General features: G+C 37.3%; 3 protein-coding genes across 4 annotated transcripts in view; 2 read left to right on the forward strand and 1 right to left on the reverse strand.

Annotated features, from left to right (window-relative positions):
• The first annotated feature begins 494 nt into the window (after window positions 1–494).
• Window positions 495–4,186, forward strand: LOC112054207 (protein crooked neck). The gene is made up of 5 exons (XM_024093903.2): window positions 495–653; window positions 725–910; window positions 1,283–1,398; window positions 2,121–2,277; window positions 2,541–4,186. Exons 1-5 carry the CDS (start codon window positions 615–617, stop codon window positions 4,131–4,133), a joined length of 2,091 nt encoding a protein of 696 aa, XP_023949671.2. The 5' UTR covers window positions 495–614; the 3' UTR covers window positions 4,134–4,186.
• LOC112054208 (N-alpha-acetyltransferase 20) lies at window positions 4,140–6,721 on the reverse strand. 2 transcript variants are annotated; one of them, XM_024093904.2, is made up of 6 exons: window positions 6,678–6,721; window positions 6,494–6,572; window positions 6,307–6,422; window positions 5,355–5,484; window positions 4,814–4,950; window positions 4,140–4,282 (listed from the first exon to the last, which is right to left on the reverse strand). In XM_024093904.2, the coding sequence occupies exons 2-6, from the start codon at window positions 6,544–6,546 to the stop codon at window positions 4,197–4,199; spliced, it is 522 nt and encodes a 173-aa protein (XP_023949672.1). In that variant the 5' UTR covers window positions 6,547–6,572; window positions 6,678–6,721; the 3' UTR covers window positions 4,140–4,196. The 2 variants fall into 2 exon arrangements, with proteins under 2 accessions (XP_023949672.1, XP_023949673.1); XM_024093905.2 differs by having other exon boundaries at window positions 6,674–6,715.
• A 2,361-nt stretch (window positions 6,722–9,082) lies between these two features.
• Window positions 9,083–24,276, forward strand: part of LOC112054209 (microtubule-associated protein futsch) — a 34,373-nt gene continuing 19,179 nt past the window's right edge. Inside the window, exons 1-9 of the mRNA XM_052886139.1 lie at window positions 9,083–16,002; window positions 16,429–16,921; window positions 18,119–18,222; window positions 19,691–19,792; window positions 20,223–20,292; window positions 21,078–21,228; window positions 21,990–22,216; window positions 22,590–22,819; window positions 24,072–24,213. Of these exons, the coding sequence (XP_052742099.1) occupies window positions 9,566–16,002; window positions 16,429–16,921; window positions 18,119–18,222; window positions 19,691–19,792; window positions 20,223–20,292; window positions 21,078–21,228; window positions 21,990–22,216; window positions 22,590–22,819; window positions 24,072–24,213 (7,956 nt within the window). The 5' untranslated portion in view covers window positions 9,083–9,565. The remainder of the gene's footprint in view (window positions 16,003–16,428; window positions 16,922–18,118; window positions 18,223–19,690; window positions 19,793–20,222; window positions 20,293–21,077; window positions 21,229–21,989; window positions 22,217–22,589; window positions 22,820–24,071; window positions 24,214–24,276) is intronic.

Below are 24,276 nucleotides of genomic sequence, written 5' to 3' on the forward strand. Positions count from 1 at the left end.
AAATAAATTAATATATAATAAATAAAAGAATAGGATTATTAAAGAAAGACAGTAACCGTACAACAATTTCATCGATGTTCCATATAGTTATTTGGCCTAGTGGTGCATAACAAATGTACGATCTAATTATCCTGAGTTCGAGCCTGGGGGTAACAATAGAAAACTTTTTGTCTTTTTTTTTTGTTTTCATCAATTGGTTTCTTCAACTATTACAAAATCAAAAATCTCTTCTTTACAAAAAATATGCATTATTATTTTTATAACATAATGGGTACTATACTAAAAATACCGTAGCTAGTCACTAGATGGCGCTATCACAAGCGTTCCGAAAAAAGTTAGAGTTGCCTATCTATTTCCAATAATACATTGTAATCTTTGGTTTGAAGTCATCACCGTGGTGTGAGTGTGTCAATGTCAAACAAAGATTACTCTTTAAGAGAGATGTCAAACTCAACTCTCAAATAAATGTCAATTGTCAAAAAACATACATGACGAGAGTTTAGTTTTTAAATAGCTATTAACTATCATAATTTAGAAATTTTCAAGATATTAATCATTATTCACATAAATCCAATTTTGTTTTTGAATTAAAACATAATATAACATTATCAAAAATGGATGGAAAAATTACGAAAATGCCCAAAGTGGCGAAGGCAAGTTCAGTCCTATTTACACTACCATAACTTCAAAAAACAAACATTTTCAATACCTTTGTTTATTTTAGGTTAAGAACAAAGCTCCGGCTGAGATACAAATTACAGCTGAACAGCTTTTGCGTGAAGCGAAGGAGAGGGATTTGGAAATTTTGCCACCACCGCCTAAACAAAAGATCTCTGACCCAGAAGAACTAAGAGATTATCAGCATCGCAAAAGAAAAGGGTTTGAAGATAACATTCGGAAGAATAGACTTGTAAGTATTAATTGTAATGGTTGGAGTTTAAGAATAATTGTTAATATCTGTTTTCTGCTGAACACCTATATGGCATAAATGAATATTATAGGGCTGTGCGCTTACAAATTCTTGGCTGCTAGAAAATATTGTTTTTGCAGGTCTAGGTATTATTTAAAAACATCAGCTTTTTTAGTGTCTCACCAGATAGAGAAATATGTAAAATCCATTAGCAGTAACAGCCTGAAACATATTTCTCTATCTGATAGGTTACCTCAGCCATATTATCTGTCAACTATGTCAAACAGAAACCACTAAAGATTTGGTTTTCATGAGGTAAACCTGCTAAATTGAAGTTGGTAAATTATAATGAAATATTTTCTATGTAAACAGGTCATAGGCAATTGGCTCAAATATGCTCAATGGGAGGAATCACAGAAACAAGTGCAAAGGGCTCGGTCTATTTACGAGAGAGCCTTGGATGTGGACCACAGAAATGTTACCCTGTGGTAAGATTTATTTTTTGTTTCAAAAACAAATCAATAACCAAAACGGGCTATAAAGCCGCTCTAGCATCTTACTAAATTTAGCAATGCAGAGAACAACACAAGTAGAGAGAGGGTGTTAGTTAACTGTCAATGACATCCTCAACTCTAAACCCATCAGTTACAAGTTCTGGGCTCTGTTCAAAGTTTTTCTCTCTACCATGTGTTGGACCCGGCATGCGTGGTGAATCCATGCTAAGAATATATGTCTTACTTTTTTTCACTTACACTCACGTTTCAAATAGTTCTTATAACTTTGAAAACTCATCTCTAAAGTTAAACTAGAATTTGATAAACATAATATATATAATATATATTAATGGTTAATGTATTAATTTTCCTGTATTAGAGAAATGTTAATAAAAAGAATCTATAAACTATCATCATTACTATCAGCCAGTTTTAATATTTTTATGAGGAGATATCAGATATGGAGATTGACCCACAATGCTGCTCCAATGTGGGTTGGTGGGCTAATTTGTATATCTGTTTTCTATGTAGAAATATATTATAGAAATATCTGACTAAGTTTCTGATATCAACATAGGGGTGCTATCACCAAAATTTATATCTGTATAAATTCCTTTTAAACAGTGCTAAAAACAGGATTTTAGAAAACTTATCTCCTAAATATAGGATCTTTACAGATTTACATTTGTTAAAACTAGCTACTTATGATATTTCAGGCTGAAATATACAGAAATGGAAATGCGAAACAGACAAGTAAACCATGCAAGGAATCTGTGGGATAGAGCAGTGACAATCTTGCCGAGAGTGTCCCAATTTTGGTACAAATACACCTACATGGAAGAAATGTTGGAAAATGTAGCAGGAGCTAGACAGGTAGAATATTTTGGATGTTTAATTTTGTAGTTACTTTAAGTTTTATCTATTCTATCACCAAAGCAAGAGTAATAAAATCATCAATATGAAAGCTTTATTATGTGTTGTTATAAATCCATTGACCATTCTATTCCTTAATATTTTATTGTAATGTACTGGGATTTGTACCAACATTAGTTGTTCAATAAATTATCATGAATGAAACAAGAATTTAAATAATGACCTGCTTTTGAGTAAATTTTGTTTTCACTTGTACTTTACAGGTTTTTGAGCGATGGATGGAATGGCAACCAGATGAACAGGCATGGCAAACATATATAAACTTTGAATTACGCTATAAAGAACTTGATAGAGCTAGACAAATATATGAGAGGTTTGTCATGGTCCATCCTGATGTAAAACATTGGATAAAGTATGCTCGATTTGAAGAAAACCATGGGTTTATCAACAGTGCCAGAAAAGTGTATGAAAGAGCTGTAGAGTTTTTTGGAGACGAAGAACTTGATGAAAGATTGTTCATTGCCTTTGCAAAGTTTGAAGAAAACCAGAAGGAACATGATAGAACAAGAGTAATTTATAAATATGCACTGGATCATATTCCTAAAGATAAGAACAAGGAGCTTTATAAAGCCTATACGATACATGAAAAGAAATATGGTGATAGATCAGGCATTGAAGATGTCATTGTAAATAAAAGAAAATACATGTACGAACAGGAAGTAATAGAGAATCCAACAAATTACGATGCTTGGTTTGATTATATAAGACTTGTCGAAAATGAAGCCAATGTAGATGATGTCAGAGACACCTATGAGAGGGCTATTGCAAATGTGCCACCATCAAAAGACAAACAGTTTTGGAGGCGATACATTTATTTGTGGATCAACTATGCACTGTATGAAGAACTAGAAGCAGAAGACATAGATAGAGCTAGACAAGTTTACAAAACTTGCCTGGAATTAATACCACACAAGATATTTACATTTTCAAAAATTTGGCTAATGTTCGCACAACTGGAGGTCAGGTGCAAGAATTTGAAGCAAGCTAGAAAAACATTGGGAATGGCTCTTGGAATGTGTCCAAGAGACAAACTATACAGAGGATATATAGATTTGGAGATTCAATTACGAGAATTTGATAGATGTAGAATTTTGTATCAAAAATTTTTAGAGTACGGACCAGAAAACTGTGTGACGTGGATTAAATTTGGTGAACTTGAGACCTTACTTGGGGATATTGACAGGGCTAGAGCTATTTACGAGGTCGCAGTAGGTCAGCCGAGGCTCGACATGCCAGAGTTGTTGTGGAAAAGTTATATCGATTTTGAAGTTTCTCAAGGAGAAACTGATAAAGCTAGACAGTTATATGAGCGATTACTAGAGAGAACAGTTCATGTTAAAGTTTGGCTTTCGTATGCCAAATTCGAATTGAATGCAGAAAACCCTGACAACATTAACGTTGAATTAGCACGGCGTGTATATGAACGCGCCAATGATAGTCTAAGAACTGCTGGAGAAAAAGAATCCAGAGTACTGCTCCTAGAAGCTTGGAAAGATTTTGAAACAGAAATTGGAGATGAAGATAAACTTGATAAGGTGATGGCTAAAATGCCTAGAAGAGTTAAAAAGCGACAGAAGATCGTCAGTGAGGGAGGTGTTGAGGAGGGATGGGAAGAGGTATTTGATTACATATTCCCTGAGGATGAAATGGTCAGGCCTAATCTGAAGCTTCTAGCAGCTGCTAAGAATTGGCGTAAAAAGCAAACATTACCAGAAAGTATTGAATCAAATACAGTTTCTGAACAAGACAAAGAAAATGAACATTCAGACAACTCTGGAAGTAATGATGAATCATAACTGTATGATTTGTAATAATAAATATTATAGAATAAATAAAAAGACTTTTTTAAGTAGTTCATTTTAATCAACTTCCTCAGGTCTAACTGGATGTGTCAAGGGCACAACAGACTTTTTGTTTATATCTCTTGAACATGCTTTTCTCATATCTGCAACAATAAAAAAATAGAAAAATTTAGCTGGTTTGAGCATGACATTTATACAGAGTGCTTAGGAGTATTTCCCATAGGGTTATATTGTGTAAGGAAAATTAATTAAAAATATATAAGGAACATAAAATGAATATTTTTTGAGTAAAAAATATTTCTTTTCTAAATAGATCTTAAATTGTGTCCCTTATATCGATCGCATCCTTATATTATGATAGGTCATAATATAAGGATATGTTAATAAGTAGAAATTAGCCAATCAGTTTGGCTGGCCAAACTTATTTGGTGATAAATATCACGTAGCTTACTAGTGAAGAGCAGAGTGCTATTTGCAATATCTCGTCAATATTGACAGTCTTACTACTATGATTACAAAAACTAAATTTTTTTTTGTAGTTGAAAATAAAATTAGTTATGCAGTTTGGCTCCTATAAGTGGACTTGTCATCACCTTGAAATTATGGGAAATACTCTGCAACACCCTGTATAATGTGTAATGAAAATAATTGAATTAATAAACTATGATTTTTACCATAAGCATCTTCATCTGGATCTCCCGAATAGTATTCCAGGACCGTCCGATACACGATGTATCCCAAATTCTTGTACATATTGATGGCCACCTTATTGCTCACTCTTACAAATAAATCCACAAAGTAGGCCTTTTTCCTGTTGAACAAAAATAAGTAATTTAGATTAATATGTTACAAATATAAAAATTATAAAACTTTTTTTTTTATTCTTTACAAGTTAGCCCTTGACTACAATCTCACCTGATGGTAAGTGATGATGCAATGTAAGATGGAATCGGGCTAACTTGTTCAGAGTAGCGTGAAATCCAAACTCTTTTCAGTTACTACACAACATCGTACTGGAATGCTAAATCGGTAACTAGCCATGGCCAAAGCTTCCCACCAGCCAGACCTGGACCAATTAAGAAAACCTCAATCGGCCCAGCCAGGGATTAACCCCAGGACCTCTGTCTTGTAAATATACCGCTCATACCACTGAACCATGGAGGTTGTCAAAACTAAACAAGAAAATTTTGTATTTATAGTGTAGATAAAGCTTACTTTTCAGAAACTTCTTCCAGTATATTCATCAAGGTTGCTGCTATTCCTAGTCTTCTGTAATCAGGATTAACTGACAGTGCAGTAACATGACCATGCCAATTCTCACCATGTCCTTCTGCCTTGCCCATAACTAGAAAATTAAAATCTTTTATACACTGCCACAAATACTTGTATCTCACAATTCCATGCAGTTCCACAGAGTGTCAGATCAGCAGAGTGATTTGATAACTACCCACTCCTAATATAATACCTTTACCCAAGAATAAGTACTGATCTGCAACTTATGTAATAATAAAAATATAAGGTAGTAGATAGCCCAGCGGATATGACCTCTGCCTTCGATTCAGAGGGTGCAATACATGTCCGGGGCATGTCCGGGTCAAATCTAGTCCGGGGCATTCACATTTAACTTTTCAGTTATGTGCATTCTAAGATATTAAATCAAATGTCTCAAACAGTGAAGAAATAACATGGTGAGGAAACCTGCATACCTAAGAATTTTTTTAATTCTCTATGTGTATGAAGTCTTCCAATCCGCATTGGGTCAGCATGGTGAACTATTGGCCTAACCCCTCATTCTAAGAGAAGACTCATACTCAACAGTGTATGAAAATGTGTTGCTAAAGATGATGAAGGTAGTAGGGAATATGTACATTTATTAACTACCCAACCAGGCAAACATTGATATAAACTTCTATACAAGAATACTAAAATCAAATTTAAAAAGTGACCTTTTTGGTAGTCAAGTAGGTGAAAAACTACCACCTAAGACTTACACGCGACCTTGTGTTTAATAAATAAAAATATTTCATTAAAATTATTCAAGTCTTTGGAGTAGTGTGACATGATTTTTAACAATAAAGGTATTTAAGTTATGGCATAATGTCATAATACAGAGGATGTCTACCAAGCATGGCTAACTAATATTTGATGTGTGTGAATGTGAACTTACTATATCCCATAATTTCTCCACTTGGAGATTCAGCTACTTGAAAATATTCAGGCCAGTGCGCCAAATATTGAGTGTAGAAAGATAATCCATATGTTTCGGTTAACGGGTCTAGGTTTCTGAAAGATCAACATTTCTTTAATATGCACAAAATTTCAATAGAGAAAACAAAAAATATATTATTACCAACACCGTGTTAAAATAGAGCATGTCCTCGCAAGTGAACGGTCGGATAGTCGTCATCGTGAATAGTCCAAATTTTTAATATTCTGCAATAATAAACATGAGAATTGTTAAGGATTTCATTAACTCAGAAAAATCCGAATAACTATATTTCTAATTTGGAAAAAACGCAATATTTTAAATATACCTACAATTTGAATTCGATTGTTCTGACAGTGACAGACGATGTCATGATGTCAATGTCAATCAAAGATTACAGTGTATTATTGGAAATAGATAGACAACTCTAACGCTTTTCGGAACGCCTGATAGCGCCATCTAGTAACTAGCTATGGTATTTTTAGTATAGTATCCATTATGTTATAAAAATAATGTTTGTATTGTTTTATAGCTGAAAAAATTGTTTTATAGCTGAAAAAACCAATTGAGAAAAACAACAATGGTTCCGCCTCTGGCGGATAAAAGTCAACCCAGAGAAAAGCGCAGTCGTGCTTTTCACTGGCAAACCGGTCTCCCGAAACAAACCCGGACTCAAAGAAGTCTTCCTTTACGGAGCTCCCATCCCCTTACAACCTTTGACAACCGCATGAGCTTCTCCGTGCACATCAATAAAGCGCAGAAAAAGGCTACATATGCATACGTAATGTACCGCCTTTACGCGATGATTAACAAAAAAAGCAAATTGTCCCTCCGTTCAAAGCTAACCGTCCCAAAACGACCCTTAAGCCGCTCCAAACATTGCAAAACCGGTTTCTGCGACAAATCACGGGCACACCGTGATTTGTACGCAATAACGACCTCCATAGAGACTTAGATTTACCTTCAATAGCTAGTTACATGAGGCAGCTGTCTCGAAACTATTTCGACAGAGCTGCCATCCATCCCAACCAACTAGTGGTTGAGGCCTGCAACTACACTCCCAACCTTAATGCTAACTTTAAGCAGAGGCGTCCCAAAAACGTCCTTTACGATCCAGACGATGACATGACGATCGACAATGCTTCCCGGGCAACACAATCACAAGCAACACAGCGTCTTCGCCGGCGAAGACGCTGTGTTGCTTGTGTTGTGACGCTGTTTGGCAGCGGAATCTCTGCCGGAGATTCTTAACACCCGCCGATACTGTAACCGCTGCCAAAGCTAGGAATAGCGGTGCTGCCGGGGACTAGGGTCTGTGTTGTGTTTTTGTCAAAGTTTTGCCCAGTACTGACCACGCTGGGCATGCGGGTTGGTCAGCACAAAGCTAGATTACTCGCGCCAGTGTCGCTGCTGCCCGACACCATCCTGAGGCATAATTTCATAATCTAGCCTAGAATGTATATATCGCCATTCGTCGGTCGCCAGAAAAATTCTTATCTAACATACTTAAATAAATTAAAAAATATATTTGGAAAATACTTACTAACTCTATCTACCCCCGAAGTAAGCATCACGGGTACTGAGATGCTGATTTCATGATTTCATCTTATCAGCCGATGGACGTCCACTGCAGGAGGGCTTTTTTAGGGACTTCCAAACATTACGAACCTTAGCCGATTGCATCCAGCGAATCCCTGCGACTCGCTTGATGTCGTCAGTAATTTACATTTGTTAAATTTAAATAAATTCAAGTCATTCACATTTAAATAAATTATATTTAATGTTATTCGTCAGGTAATTATGCGAATGTCTACTATGATTTTAATAATCTGATAAAACTATCAATAATGATTGATACCTCTATAATGTCAGATGTTTGTACTAATCTTTGATTATCTACGTATCTAAGGTACTAATGATAGTAATATAGTATTTAAGGTAAATACGTATCTAAGGTAAATACCTTTTAACTCTGTGAAAATATAATACAAAATGAAAACTGTAAAAGTCCTCTCTCTTTTAAAAAATACTTATGGTCATAATGGTATGTCTTGATGTCTTCTGTCATTGTCATTTGTTAATGGCGGTTGTAATGTCATTTGTCTTATTGTCTTAATGTTATTGTCAATAGAGCGCTTTCAAATACAGTTCAGGTTTAAGCCGCGGGACTTCTTTCATAAAAACATGAAAAGGACTCCAGTTTTAGAACAAATGGTATTTTAACTTTGACAGTAATACTTTTATCTATGGTATCTATGTTATTTAGTCTTTGGATTAGCTTGCCATGCTGTGGCACATTTGTTAAATATGGTGTAGACGAAAAAGTAAATAGACAAAAAGCCATTACAAAAGAAAATAATGAATACTTTGACAAAACGAATAGTACAAGTCAAGGAACATATTTACTCAGGAGTACAAGTTACAAGTACACTCGGAAATCGGAACAAAGCGGTTCTTTATTCACCCATGGATATTTATGAATCCTATTCTCTGTGAAAAGTTAATTAGGAATGAAGATTCTTTTACAAAATTGTTTGGTAGGACAACCAAATTAGCGTAAAAAATATGTATGAATAATTTTGATTTTAATAACATAATTATAATTTTCTATGTACGTTGTAAAGACGATATATTAATACTTGGTTGGGTACCAATATGACTTTCTGACATTTTACTGAAGTTCATTAAATGTCTATTGTTAATTGTTGCCATGTACAATAAATTTGGCTACTCTCAACTATTGTCCTACTCGTTTTACCACATGTCGAAACGCATATTTATTACTCTTTTACAAGCTAAAAGCTCAAGTGGAGCGATCTATGGGCATCTTGCAGAGTTTACCAACACGACAATGGCCGAATTGTCCGTATAAAATATTTTTTATTGGCTCATACATCTAAACCTGCCATGTCTTTGGTTTTAAAAATGGCGTATACAAGCTTTTTGTTTGCCGGTTTACGCTGTTAAATGAATCGTTTTCAAGACCCTGTGCGTATTCCAACGACACGTAAACTTCGTGAATATGAGAATAAAGTGCATGTGTAGTTACAATAATTTGCACCATGGATCCGTGAACAAATTTTCTTAGCGTTATGGTGAATTAGAATGGTGCCTGTGGTTTGTCAAGCTCGCACGTCGACAGGTTACCCGTTCGAAACGTAAATATCATCCAGCGAGCGTTTTATATTTCAGATATGTCTGTGTCGCAAAACAGTAGATAATGGAGAGCACTGAAGACGATGCGGGCGCCGCGACGAACGCTTCCCGCCGCGTATCGGCGCGGGAAAAGGACGTCGGGCGGATTGAGGACATCAATGCAACTGGTAGTTTACAACAAGACCCGTTCGAGCCGAGAACGTCTTGCCAAACCCCCGCGATGTCCGACGACAACTTCGACGGCGACAGCGTTCCGTCGCCGTCGACTCACGACGTCAACACGAGCACGGAGGCGATCTTGGACATGATAGACGAGATCGTGGACGGGCCCGGAGCACCCAAGCGACTGCCGCGCGCCGCGGCGAGCGACTCGGACAGCAGGTTCGCTGGTGGCGGAGATTCCCATGTCGAAACGCGTTGTGCTCGACGCGATGACACTTCTGTACAATCTCCAAATTTAGCTTCTGCCACAAGTGCCAAAAGTGAAGAAAATCAATGTGTTGACTCCAGTTCACTCAGTGTACAGACCTTACCAAGTGATGAGATTCATTTACAAACATCTCAAAGTGATATTTTGACAGATTCAAATAGTCTTCAAACCAATGTCTCTGTTGATTTGAATGTACCTCAAAGTGATGTTTTGATGGACTCGCAAACACCTCATAGTGACAAAGTGTTATCTCAAAGTGAAACATGTGCAATATCACAGGTTTCGCAAAGTGAATTATGTGTTATACCACAGTCCTCAGAAAGTGAAGGTGTGACGAGACAGATACCTGAAAGTAAATTAAGCATAACTGTGCAACCCTGTGAAATAACATCTGTAGTGCAGACTTCAGAAAGTGAAATATGTGCTACATCACAGGCAGCACAGGTCTTAGGAAGTGTAGAAGTGTCTACTAAAAACAGTGACGATAGTGTAATAGAGCAGATATCACACAATGTAATAAGTGCAGATGATGACAAATGTGAAATGGAGCAAATATCTCAAAGTGAAATCTGTGCAAAAGCACAAGTCTCACACTGCGAAGTAATGCAGACTTCCGAAGTTTGCACAACAGAACAATCAATCCATAGTGAAGAAAATACAGAAGCTCAAATTTCTGTAAGTGAAGTTAATGTTGAAGCGCAGACATCACAGACTGATTCAAGTAGATCACAAACTGAAGAAAGTGAGGTATGCACAACGGCACAATCATCTCATAGTCAAGATAGGGAGGAAGAGAATTCATCTAAAAGTAATGTTTGTCCAGTAGAACAAACATTTCAGAATGACGTATGTAGAACTGATGAGATAGCAGTAAATACTATTTGTGAGATAGTACAATCATCACAAAGTGAGAATAGTCCAGAAATACAGACCTCGCTGAGTGAGGAAGTGCATAAAACTGAATCTTGTATAGAGGAACAGGAAAGTCATAATTTTTTAGATACAGTTCAATCATCTGAAAGTGAACAATGTATTCAGGCACAGACATCTCATAGTGTGGAAATTGCTGAAGTGCAGAAATCTGAAAGTAAAGTTTGTGCGATTGCACACACGTCACACACTGAGGACAGTCCTCAAACACAAATAACTGAAAGTAAAGTTTGTGATAATGTACAGATGTCTCATAGTACAGAAACTCCGGAAGTGCATACCTCCCAAAGTAAAACGAGTGAAGTAGGGCAGATATCACAAAGTGAAATTTGTGCAACAGCACAAGCATGCAGTGAGGAAAGTCAAAATGTGCAAACTTCATGCATTGAAGTAGGAAATGAAGCAAGTATAACAGAAAGTGAAACTTGTGCATCTAAGCAAACAACTCAAAATCATGAATGTACAGTAGTGCAGATGTCACAAAGCAAAGTCAGTGCTATAGAAGAAATGCCACATTGTGAGAGAAATACTGAAGAAGTTTGTTCGACAGAGCAGTCACCTCAAAATGAAGTATGTTCTACAGTACAAACATCAGAAACTGCATTATGTGCACAGACATCTAAAACTGATTCATTACCTGAAGTGCAGTCATCACAAAATGAAGCTTCTGATGAGATAAAAGTAGATAGTGTTTCAATACCACAACAAAATCTTCCTGTGCTAAGTAGCAATGATCATATAGTATCAATGGATGCTGAAAAAATTACAGTATCATGTTCTGATGATCCAAGCAATAGTTCACTAGTACCTGTACCTTCTGCCAGTGAAGAGGAGGCTGTGCGGACTAATTTACAAACTGAAAGTGAACCTAAAAGGACTTTAAAATGTGCTACATCTAGTGATTACCGGGACAATGTTACTGTAGAAAGTGCTGAATCCACATCAAGTGACAATAGTATAAGTACACAGAGTAGAGTCGCCTTGGTGGAGAATGTAACGAAATCACCATTGAGGCGTCCGTTAATACGTCCTAGACCTATTCGACCTGATTCTACTGTCTCCTCTACAGTAGATTCCAGCAATAATGTATGTAAGTCTGAACAGGCCAGTGACAGTGTTGTCAAAGATGTATCTAGTTCATCAGACGCTGTGCCCCCTATACAAAGTTATGTTAAGCCAGATGATAGTAAGAAAGTTAGTGAAGTTAGTATCTGCAAAGCAGAAACATCAAGCAGTCCAACTAGAAAAATAAAACTTATAAGACCAAAAGCTTTGCCTCAGAAAAGCAATACACAATCTGAAAATAGAACAATTGATGCGCAACATAAATCAACAGAGAGTGAACTGTGCCAATCAACATCTGAAATTCAGACACCTGCAACAGTATCTTCGGAACAGTTTACAGAGACAGCCACAGAAAAAATATCAAATATCCCACAAAGTGATATCACATCACATACACAAGATATTCCAACATTAGCTATTCAAAGTGATTCAGTGTCAGAAACATTGTCAAACAGTTTACCAGATCCTGCAGAAGAAAAAGTGCTTGAAACTGTACAAGAAATATCTGTTAGTAATGTCAAAGCAAATGATGAATGTGTAAGTCCTAAAATTGATTCACTAGAAAAAGTTGTGGTAGATATCCAAAAGAAACTGCCTCCACTTAAACTTAACCTTTCTACAGCAAATAAACAGGAATCTATGGACACTGAAGAACCAAATAGTGGAAGTAGTAGTAATATTACAGAAGAGTCTGAATCACAGAAACAAGTCCCTAAATTAACAATTAAATTGAGTAGTAAACAAAGTGAGGAAATAAAATCTCCAATACCAAAATTAACAATAAAACCTATTAAACCTCCACCAGTTGAAGAGTTTCGGTCTGTGGAGACTGTCAAGGAGCAAATACCTCATGTTACAAAATTAAACATTAAGCCTATTACAAAACAACCAGAGAAAATAAATGAGATTCATCGGAAATCTAGTAGCAGTGAGATATCTGAATCAGAATACTCAGAGAATGATGAGAGTACTAGTACATCAGATCAAGCATCTGCCTCAGACCAGGGCTCTTCAGATATAGTTCCTAAGGTAACTATAAAACTAGGTAAGCCAGGAACAGAATCTGAGGGTCAATTTTACACTGAGAAAAACATACCTAAACTAACCATAAAAGCTATTCAAAATAGTGAAAATGAAGAACAACTATCTCCATCAAAATTAAAAGTTTTCATCAGTCAGTCAGAAGACATTCAGACTGATAAAGTACCTAAATTGACAATAAAAACAGTAACAAAATGTGAAAGTCAACCTCTTAGTCCAAAACTAACTATAAAACCCATAAAAATTCCGGATCATATGGTTAAGGAAAGTGCTGATGAACATGTTAATTTACAAGAAATACCAAAATTAAAAATATCAACTGATACATTAAGTGCAAGTCCTACAGTAAGAAATTTAGTACACACAGCTTCAAAAGTTTTAGACACTGTGAGTAATAAATCATCTAAAATGGTTAGTAAATCTGAACCTGAAACTACAATTAAAAGTAAAAAAGCAGCACCATATGAAAATTCAGAGAATATTCCAGTAATTACAAAATTAAATATTAAGCCTTTAATGAAACCTTCAGACAGTACTGAATTATCTGAAGGCTTAGAAGATAAAGTTCCTGTAGTTTCAAAATTAAATATTAAACCCATAGTGAAGTCTAAAGATAGTGAAGTAGATTATAATAAAGATGATGTACCTAAGATTACGAAATTAAATATTAAACCCTTAAAAAACCCTGAAACTAATTCTTCAGAAGAAAAAGACTGTGATGAATCAAAAGCTGATATAGATGGAACTAATATACCTGTTATTACTAAACTTAATATTAAGCCTATAATTAAGCCGCTAGATGAAGAAACTTTAAAAGATAATGAAAACCAATCCTCCGAAACAGGCAATTCAAGTGATGACAACACTGACATACCATTTGTTACAAAAATCAATATTAAACCTATATGTAAACCAAATGATACTATGGAATCAGGACCAAGTAGTAAAAATGAGGAACATATTCCAGTTATTACAAAATTAAATATTAAGCCATTAGTAAAACCTGAAGAAGGTACAGCTCCAATGTCACCAAAAAAGGAGCAGTCTAAAGGTTCTAGTGGTATACCAACAATAACAAAATTAAATATTAAACCTGTAATGAAACCTGAAGAAATAAAACAAAAAGAATCTTCAGATGACGTTGAAGAAACTATAACGAAAAATCCACCTTTAGTTATGAAAATCAATAGGAAAACTGTTGATTCATATGTTAATGACAACCAATACAGCATTGATAAAAAATCTGACCATGAACATTGTAACAATATCAGTGTTGAATCAATTCCTATTGTCTCTAAAATCAATATTAAACCTATAGTTAAGCCTTCAAACACTGAAGTTTCTGAGAAGAAAAATTTATCAGATTTAAATTGCAAAACAAGTTTAGAGAAAATAAATCAACTGGAACTCAAAGATTCCAAATCTACTGAAAAGCTAGAACCAGAAGAAGTAAAACAAAATTGTGTGTCACAAGTAAAAGCAAATGAAGAAAATTCACCTGTTAGAAAAGAGGAAGAAACACTACAAAAGAAAGAATCTGAATCTTGTAATACAGACATTTCATATGAAACTAAATCCACAATGACTGATATATCATCACAATCATCATTAAAGCAGTTTAAAAGAACATCAGGAAATGAAGAAAGTCGGAAAAGTACAAGTAATGTTGAAATACCTAATTCCCAGTTGGATACAATATCAAAAGAAACTTCCAAATCTATAACTGAAAGACCTACAAGAAGTAAAACATTGCCAATGAGGCAAAATTGTATGTTATTAAAAAAGTTGTTAGAGACAAGAAAAGAAAAAGGTCAAGAGGAAGACATATTCAATCAAAGTAATATTAATAAACCTACAACTGTTCATGCGATTTCTTCTCCAAAATCACCCAAAAATGTTAACACTAAAAATGATTTACTTAAAGAAAAAAATAAACAAGAAATAATATCTGAAAATGAATGTCAAGCAAATGATTTCAGTATTGGATCAATAAAAGTTCGCTCCATGCAAGAGTTATGTAACGAAGCTAATGAAAACCTAACAAAGCCCCTATTAATTAATATATCTGACAAAGTTTCACAACATAGCTCAGATCAAGATTCGCCCAGAATAATTCTAAAAATCAACAAAACAGAGCAAGGTGCATCAGCTAAAATTTTAACTGAGGAACCCAAAAAACCGGAACAATCAGTTTCAACTGAAAAGGATAGTATATTAGACAATGACATTCAACACAAGAAAACCATATTGAATAGCAGGAAAAAGACTCATGTAGACACTCCAATGCCTATGGGCAAAAGATTAAGGAGTTCTAGAATTCTACAATCTCCAGAAAAAACGCCTTTGTTAAGGCGAAATATTGTTAATAAAAGACCGTCTACTGAGTCAAGTCCTCCAAAAATGAAGTCAGAAAGTGAGTTGTCGGTACTTGAAACAAAAAGATTGAAACTTGGGCAATTGCTGTCTAATAAATCTCTTACAATTACGCCAATAGTCACTAAAACCTCTCCAATTTCACCACCCTCTAAATCTGCAGATATAAAACAAGGCAGCAAACACCATTCAATTTTGAATAATGAAAATTGTGCAAAAAATGGAAGTTCCAAGTTGCACAATATTTTGTCTAATCTTCAAGCGAAAAAATTGCAAGCTTTGCCATTCAATGACCTGAATCATACAGATAATAGTCAAAGCTCAAGTCCAGACATGAAATCTAGTGCTTCAACAGATAGTTCAGAAGTAATAATCATTGATAAATCACCTGAGGTCCAAATGATTTTTAATGAAAATTCTGAATCTCGTGATTACACTATTGGATCTGAAGAAAATGCTCAGGACCCTTTGCAAGTTGACACTTTCAAACCCCCAAATGATTTTATCCATGCTGATATTCCAAAATTGATAGACACAACACCTCAGCCAAAAAAGCGTGGTCGGCCTCGAAAAGTTCCGCTGTCTGAGGGTGCAAAGCCAGTTGTGACATTACCAGTTCCGGCACTAGAGGAGCGACCACAGCGATCACTTCGATTGTCAAGGTATATATTTGATTTCATTTAGTAACTTTTGCCAGTCTTAATATAAATTAGATCTGCCTTAAAGAAAGATTTATAAACTTATTCATCTGGATAAAATACCCAATACCTTTTCCAAAGAATGAAAAATTTCATGATTATCATCTGAGTAGTTGAAGCAAACAATATAGTAATCATACAAAACATGACTTTTGCATTATAAATATTATAATACTATAGTATTTGTAAGTACTGAATAATATTGTACGCAATTTCGCTTCTGAAAAAAAAAAGCTGTGAGGTATTGAGTGTGCATAATTTGAGGACTGTTTACTGTTAGTTTGAACTCAGAAAAGCATGCAAATTACGGTTTTGCATGCTGCCAGGAGGTTTGATTGTCTGTGCTTTTGTAATACCCTACCCCCTACAAACACATTCATCTGTTTACAGGGACCGTCCAGTAATACTCGTGAAACCGCGAGGCCGGGGCCGCGGCAGGGGTCGGCGGATAGAGACCGAGCCCAACCCATCCCCAGCACCAGAGCCCGTTGAGGAGACGGCGAACAAGTTCTTTGTGGAGTCGAAACCTGAGAGATCTGAGGAGGAGATAGACCCCACCAGTTCACGCATAAAACTGCCTCGAATGACAGAGGCGTTAGATAAAATGCCGTCCGTCTGCTCTACACCGTTGTCTAGTAGGAGACGAAGTTCGTCGTCGGATTTGCAAATATTCGCTGCTCAAGATATAAAGGTAGTGGTGGAACAAACACCGCTTCCGAAAATGGAGGATCCGTTTCTGAAGTCTCCCGTAGTTGTGAGCGAGTTGCGAGGGCGAGGTAGTCGCGGCGGGCGCGGGAGTCGCGGGGGACGGGGGCGACCCGGTCGCGGCGGTCGGGGGAGAGGACGCGGACGCGGGGGAGGCAGGGGCGCTATGTACATGAAGGTGAGGTGATACACTATTTTAATAATACTAGCTGATCCGGCGAACCTTTTGCCTTCTAAATGGTAGATGGGTCAAATTTTAGAGGTGTATATATTGTTCAATGCCACATCTTAAAAACAAAAACAATAGAAAAACCATAGATAGCAATGGACAAAGAATACAGGAAAACAATTTAGTGTTCTGTTATGATGTCCTGTAGAAATCTGTTAGGCCATCAGGGGGTTGCCTGTTAGATATTGCTTATAAGGCTGCCTTTACCTACAAATTTATTGCAACAAAGTATTTTTACTGTTAGTGATAGAAAAACAAACCATATCTTCTATCCATATATATAAAAATGAATTGCTGTTCGTTAGTCTCGGTAAAACTCGAAAATAGCTGAAAGTGGCTGTAATGAAATTATATCTTGGTCTTGAAATATTCTTAGATGTATAGAGAGGGTTTAAAAAATGAGTAATATTAGATTTATTGCACGGAAAACCATAAAAACAACCCTTTTCTATTTCCCATACAAACATTTAATGAGTCAAGGTGTAGGGTGGGGGTAGAGTAGTGGTAAAATACTGTATGCGTAGGGATATGGAAGTCAAAAATTAATGTAATACCATCTTAATCTCATCCAACATTAGCTGAGAACAGTCAGGTCATACATAGTACATACCACGATAAAACGACGAGATTTTTATTGTCGATATTTCGACCCAGTTGCGTGGATCGTGGTCCACGGACCGCCACTATATACCCCGAGTAGTTCGAGAAGCCATTGAAATTCGAAAATACAAAAATTTCAATCGAGAAGATGGTTTCAAACTAGCCAGCGAGTGGAACCCGGTGGTAGAATTGTGCAAACCAAGAAGGCGCCGCGATACGCATAATAACAAAAGCGATGTGTGGTTTGCCTAAACAGCCAAAAACGCGAGGTCGTTCAAAAAAGAAAAAGAACAAGAAAGAGGGTAGATCGATTCTGCCCCTAACAGCTGACTTCACTTCTCATCTCGCAACTTCAGTCCCGTCGTGACCACGATCCATGCAACTGGGTCGAAATATCGACAATAAAAATCTCGTCGTTTTATCGTGGTATGTACCCGTTTAAATAACATTCATAATGAACAACCACGAAATAAGTTTAAAATCATACATAGTACATCATACATACATAAACAAAATGTATTGAAAATATGAATATTGTGTTTTAAGGAAACAATGGGTATCTACGGGAGAGTTTGTGGTCCAGCTACCACCACAGTGCAGCTATTTGAAGAAGAAACCTGCATGATGGATGACAATGCTACACCAGCAAAGTATGTATCATGTTTTAGACAGTAATAATAATAATATGCTCCCGACCGACTTCTCGGTCACAATATCTCCTGCGTAACCAATTACGCAGGAGATATTATAGTGCACAAGTGTATGCGTAAGCACAGGTGCACTCTCTCTCGAAATCTGATGGGACGGCAGACCGACACGACCGGTGAGAGATCAGGCGCAGGACCGACGGCTTTACGTGCTCTCCAAGGCATGGGGGTGTACTAACACCGCCAACTTCCCAACTCCAGGCTGCTATTAAGATTTTCCTTGTAAAAAATATTATATTTATATATAACCTATTTTGTTTTGTTGGCCTGACCCGGGATTCGAACCCTGGACCTCATTGTCCGTAGCTGAACCAGCTAACCACGGGACCAATGAGGTAGACAGTAATAATACTTTAAGGAATTACCAGATGACATATGGTCAATGGCATTTCCATTTAATGGACATGCCATTGTCCATTAAATGGAAATGCCATATTGTCTATAACAAAGCAACTCAGAGTAAAGTAGCTAAGAATTTACTATCTGCTACTTCTACTACTGAGGAAGAAGTCTCATGTGACTGCAATTTCACCAGCAGTAACCACCTTTAGACCAAAATGGCAATGCTCTTCGTCGGCCCCCATGGTCCAGTGGTATGCGCCTTAGACTTCCAAGATGGAGGTCCTGGGTTCGATCCCCGGCTGGCCTGATTGAGGTTTTCTTAATCGGTCCAAGTCTGGCTGTGGTAGTTACCACCCTACCGGCGAAGGCGTACGGCCAAGAGAAACCGGACGGGATGGTGGATTAGACCAGTAGGAATTTCGATCCTCCTCCTAACAAGTTAGCTTCCATCTTAGATTGCATCATCACTTACCATCAGGTGAGATTGTAATCAAGGGCTAACTTGTAAAGAATAATATAAAGAATCTAAGTAAGGCAGTAGGGGCTAAACTATTTCTCATAAAAAATACGTTAATTTTTTTATTAATGTAAAATTTATACCACTACAAATGTATCATATGTTGTAGAAATAAATTTCATTACAATATTGATAAATAATATATAGCCATTATGGCTAGTAAGTATCATATATTACTAACCAACTATCATTTGTCCTGCGGTTTTACCCTTGTAGTTCTTGTTCCCCTATATCTGAATATGGTGATAAAATATAGTCTTTGACATTCACAAATTATGGGCATTCTATTGGTTAATGAATTTTCAAAATTGGTTTAGTAAATCTAGAGATTACAATCTCCCAAACTTTACCTCTTTATAAAGATACCACTGACAATTTGTATGTAGTTTTATGATGATTGAAGAGTTAAGGTATAGCTAGGATTTTTACATTTGTCAATGTTTTTATTGCAGTTCCCTTTACTTTTTTTTTATACATTACAAGTTAGCCCTTGACTACAATCTCACCTGATGGTAAGTGATTTACTTGTTTATTGATTTGTTTAATTTTTAGGCCCTCACATTTATTGGACGAAGACTCTCAGAGTTCCGTCAAAAGCTCAACCAATGACAGTAGTAAAATGAGAAAATCCAAGTTCGCAGATTTGTTTGATAGGTGAGACCATTTTATAATAGAAATTCATAGTAATGTTATATTATTTTATATTGCATTGATAAATGTTTCTTGTTTTCTCTACATACGATTTGTTTTTATGGATTTGTGAATCCAGTCTGAAGCATGCATCTCTTAACTTTTTAGTTATGTGTATATGAAGAAACTAAACATCACGTGAAGGAAAAACATCAGTGAGCTGTATATGGGTTGTTAATGAATTTGTAAAAATATCATTCATTAACAACCATATACAGCTCATTGTTGAGCACGAGTCTCCTTCATATACAAGTTCAGGTGAATTCAGGTTTTGCCTGAATTCTCGAAAATACTGACTCCCTGTATAATAAATATATTATTTATCCAAAAATAATTTAGATACTTTATTTAGATGGTGTTGCATCAATATTATGTCTATAATTTTCTTTTGCAGTAATAAAGTATGGACGGCGGCTGATGTCAAAGAATACTCATGGCCGCCACCAGAAAAGGGGGACGGAGAGGTATGTTATTAATCTACTGTATAAAAATAAGTCAGGTTTTCCTTCCTGAAGCTATAACTCCAGAACGCACGAACCAATTTCCACTGTTTTTCATTCGTTGGAAAGGTCTCGGGCTCCGTGAGGTTTATAGCAAAAAAAATTCAGGAAAAGGTAGGGGTAGGGTAGGGGTACGGTAAGGTTAGTTGAAAGTTTACATCGAGTTTCACGCGGACGAAGTCGAGGGCGTCCGATAGTTATTATTATTTACTAGCAATTGTCTGCGACTTCATTCGTGTTTATAAGTTACTCGGATACAATACTTTTTTTTGGATGAAAGTATCATACTGTTTGTTTTATTTAAAATGTGTGAAAAGATTTTTTTTGGTATGTGGACAAAATCAGCAACGCCACTGTATTCAAAAGGCCTAGGATACGCGTCACGAGATATCTCGTGAAGAGAAAAAGACATTGTCGACTAATAACGATGGCAACGAAAGTAAAGCTCTCTCTTTCGTCCCATGGCAAAGAAAGAGAGAGTGATATTTTCGATTATTTATATAAACCTGTTTGAGTTTGTTGTGGGCTCTTCTCGTACCAAGGCGCGTTTGGAACCCTCGTAACTTTAATTTAAAGTTTTCGAATAATTATTATCACCATTATCTTAAGTTTAATATTATTACCTAACGTTTCGAAAGAGCTTGTAAACTAAGCCCATTTGAAATAAATGAATTTTGACTTTGACTTTGATGGATCTGGCACCTGCACGGTGAATCCATGGAATGCTAAGATATTCGTCTCTCTTCCAGGTGATGATGATACAAGAGCAGGTGGCGATGTTTCTCGGCGTGAAGAGCTTTAAGAGACGATACCCTGAGATGAAGAGGCGCACCATATCCGCCGAGGAACGGGACTACGTGCTCAGCAAGGGGCTGGTCAGTGAAGCGCTTTGCGACCTTGGTATGTACTGCTTTAATATATACTATCTATACTAATATTATAATTGCGAAAGTACACATATTTATTTATTATTTTTTTTAAACCGTATTTTACAATTTAATGGTAACACATACATACACGTTGACACGCCCACAGATGTACATATCATTTCCATTAATTTCCTATATCTGTCGATAGTCAATACACTTTACACACACAAACTCGTATATATGCTCTGTTTAATTCTATACTATCTATACTAATATTATAAATGCGAAAGTAAGTCTGTCTGTCTGCTCGACTGTTACTTTTACACAGCTAAACGGCTGAACCGATTAAGATGAATATTTGTATAATGGTAAATAGGACCTTGGAGCAAAACATAGGGTACTTTTTACCCTAAAATAAAAATAGAGGTTGAAAGTTTGTATGGAAAGTCCTTTATTTATAGAGTTAGTTTTAAAAATTTGTTAATCATAAAAAAATACGAAATATAATGTGATTCAAGAATTTTTAAAATTTAACCCCTAAAGTGGTGATTGTAAATTTACATTGATTTCCACGCGAGCGAAGTCGCGGGAGTCTGCTAGTACATTTATAAAAGTAAAAAAAATTTTTAGTGCATGAGTGTACTTTATCCTATAGCATTTAGCTAGGAGGCTTCGGTTGTGGCTAGTTACCGCCCTACCGGCAAAGACGCTAAGCGATTTAGCGTTCGGGTACGATGTTTGGTATTACATAAAAATAAATTAAACCACTTTAAAATCTTTTTTCATCATCAGGTATAACTGCAGTTGATGCAAGCGAAGTCTTGGACATAATGCTCTCAGACTATCCACACAAATACGAAGAGTACCGAAGCCATCAGCGGGAGAAGCAGCTGGCTGAACCTGAAGCGGTGGTGGAGGAAGTTAAACCGGATGTTAAGCCTGAAATTGTAGAAGTGAAAGAGCAGAAGTCTGAACAAAAACCAGAACTACCGAAGGTAGACCCAGAAAAACTCAGACAAGTAAGTGTAAACATGAGAAATCAAAAATTACTTGCAGTGCCACAAGTACGGGCAATTTCGTTATTTTCCTTTTAACACAAAAAATTATTAATATCTTTGTTATTTGTGTGTTTATGTTTATAGTTCACATATAAAAAAAAATGTCACATTTAATGTAATGAAGCTAAAACTGTACGAATATTCATCTAAGTACGATAAAAGATTTTTAATAGATTTTGAAATTTTATAATCTCATTTATTTTGCAAATATCCTGACAATCTTTGATTTTTATGTATAAATTAGTTAACACTGACCCTATTTACCCGAATGTATCATAAAAATCAGTATATTTAAACCTAATCATCATCCCCATTACGTTTGTTTGCGTCGCAGGAGATGGCGGCCGCGGCGATCGCGTCGGCCAGCGAGTGGAACGCGCGGCTGAACGCGGCGCGGCGGCCCGCGTGCGCCGACCTGCAGTCGCTGACGGTGCTGCGCCGCCGGCCGCCGCCCGCCGCGCCGCCGCGCGTGCGCGTGCAGCCGCCCGCGGGCTTTTACCCGCACGCGCTGCTGCCGGGCCAGTACCAGCACAGCTACCGGCTCTACACGCCCGAGGAGCTGCGGTGAGTGTCTCTGACGTGCGCCGACCTGCAGTCGCTGACGGTGCTGCGCCGCCGGCCGCCGCCCGCCGCGCCGCCGCGCCGCCGCGCGTGCGCGTGCAGCCGCCCGCGGGCTTCTACCCGCACGCGCTGCTGCCGGGCCAGTACCAGCACAGCTACCGGCTCTACACGCCCGAGGAGCTGCGGTGAGTGTCTCTGATGTGCTCCGACCTGCAGTCGCTTTTCACATATACATACATTTCAACCTTCGACCATTAAAAACAGGACCTGCTTCGTTAACCGTTACCTCTCTGGCAAAGATCAAAAATCAATGATCTAATGCGTTTATAAAAACCGTTGCTATAGGATCAATCGATGTTTCATTGTTGTAATCGTTTTCGTCGTGTAAAGAGGTCCCTAAAAATGCCGGTTTGTGTAGTTGAAAGGCATAAAAACGGCCAAAAAACTTGTAGCTCAGTAAAAGATGAAGTAATGTTTCATTTGTAAGTATTTCTACCTTAAGTTTCTCAAATTTGTAATAAAAAACAATTTCTACAATGAATTGATTTGTTTGACGGAACAGCAAAAAATCGATCAATTAATCGAATATTCTACGTATATATTCTGTGGATAGTCTAAAGTCTAAGCGAAGTGTTGTGTGTATTGCTAGTCTTTACAGTTGAGTGTGGTGTATGGACACAATATATTTAATGGTGTTAAATATTTTCGTCAAAGGCTCAGAGTCACACAGCGGGCGATGGAACGAGCTATGTTAGGAGTATCTCTGCGTGATCGAATCAGAAATGAGGAGATCCGCAGAAGAACCAGAGTCACCGACATAGCTCAACGAGTTGCGAAGCTGAAGTGGCAATGGGCGGGGCACATAGTGCGAAGAGCCGATGGACGTTGGGGTCCCAAAGTGCTGGAATGGCGACCCCGCACTAGTAAGCGCAGTGTTGGCCGACCCCCCACCAGGTGGACTGACGACATCAAGCGAGTCGCAGGAATTCGCTGGATGCAGTTGGCTCAGTATCGTGATGTTTGGAAGTCCCTACAAAAGGCCTATGTCCTGCAGTGGACGTCCATCGGCTGATATGATGATGATGATGATGAAATATTTTCGTTGTGTGAGTCTACCTCGTCCCCCTCAAAAAACTTTTTTGTTAGTGAATTAGGGTGCGATACAGGTCCATAGTCTAAATAGTCAAAGATTTCAACATATATGTAACTCAGAATGTTCTCCCTATACTCAGTTCTCTATTTAAAATGTTTGCAGGTACTTCCCCCTGAATACGGCACTAGCCGCCCCGCCCGCGCCACCAACCCCTGCGGACGACAGCTCGGAGTCGGAGCCGGAGTGGGGCTCGCGGTGCTCCTCCACCGACGACTCGGACACGGAGACTCATAGGAATGCTAAAGTGAGTACTTCCCCTGAACATGTCACTGAAGCTCATGGAACAGTCTCGTCCGACCATAAATAG

This window comes from Bicyclus anynana, chromosome 16 (genome assembly GCF_947172395.1).
Source record: "Bicyclus anynana chromosome 16, ilBicAnyn1.1, whole genome shotgun sequence".
Taxonomy (NCBI): domain Eukaryota; kingdom Metazoa; phylum Arthropoda; class Insecta; order Lepidoptera; family Nymphalidae; genus Bicyclus; species Bicyclus anynana.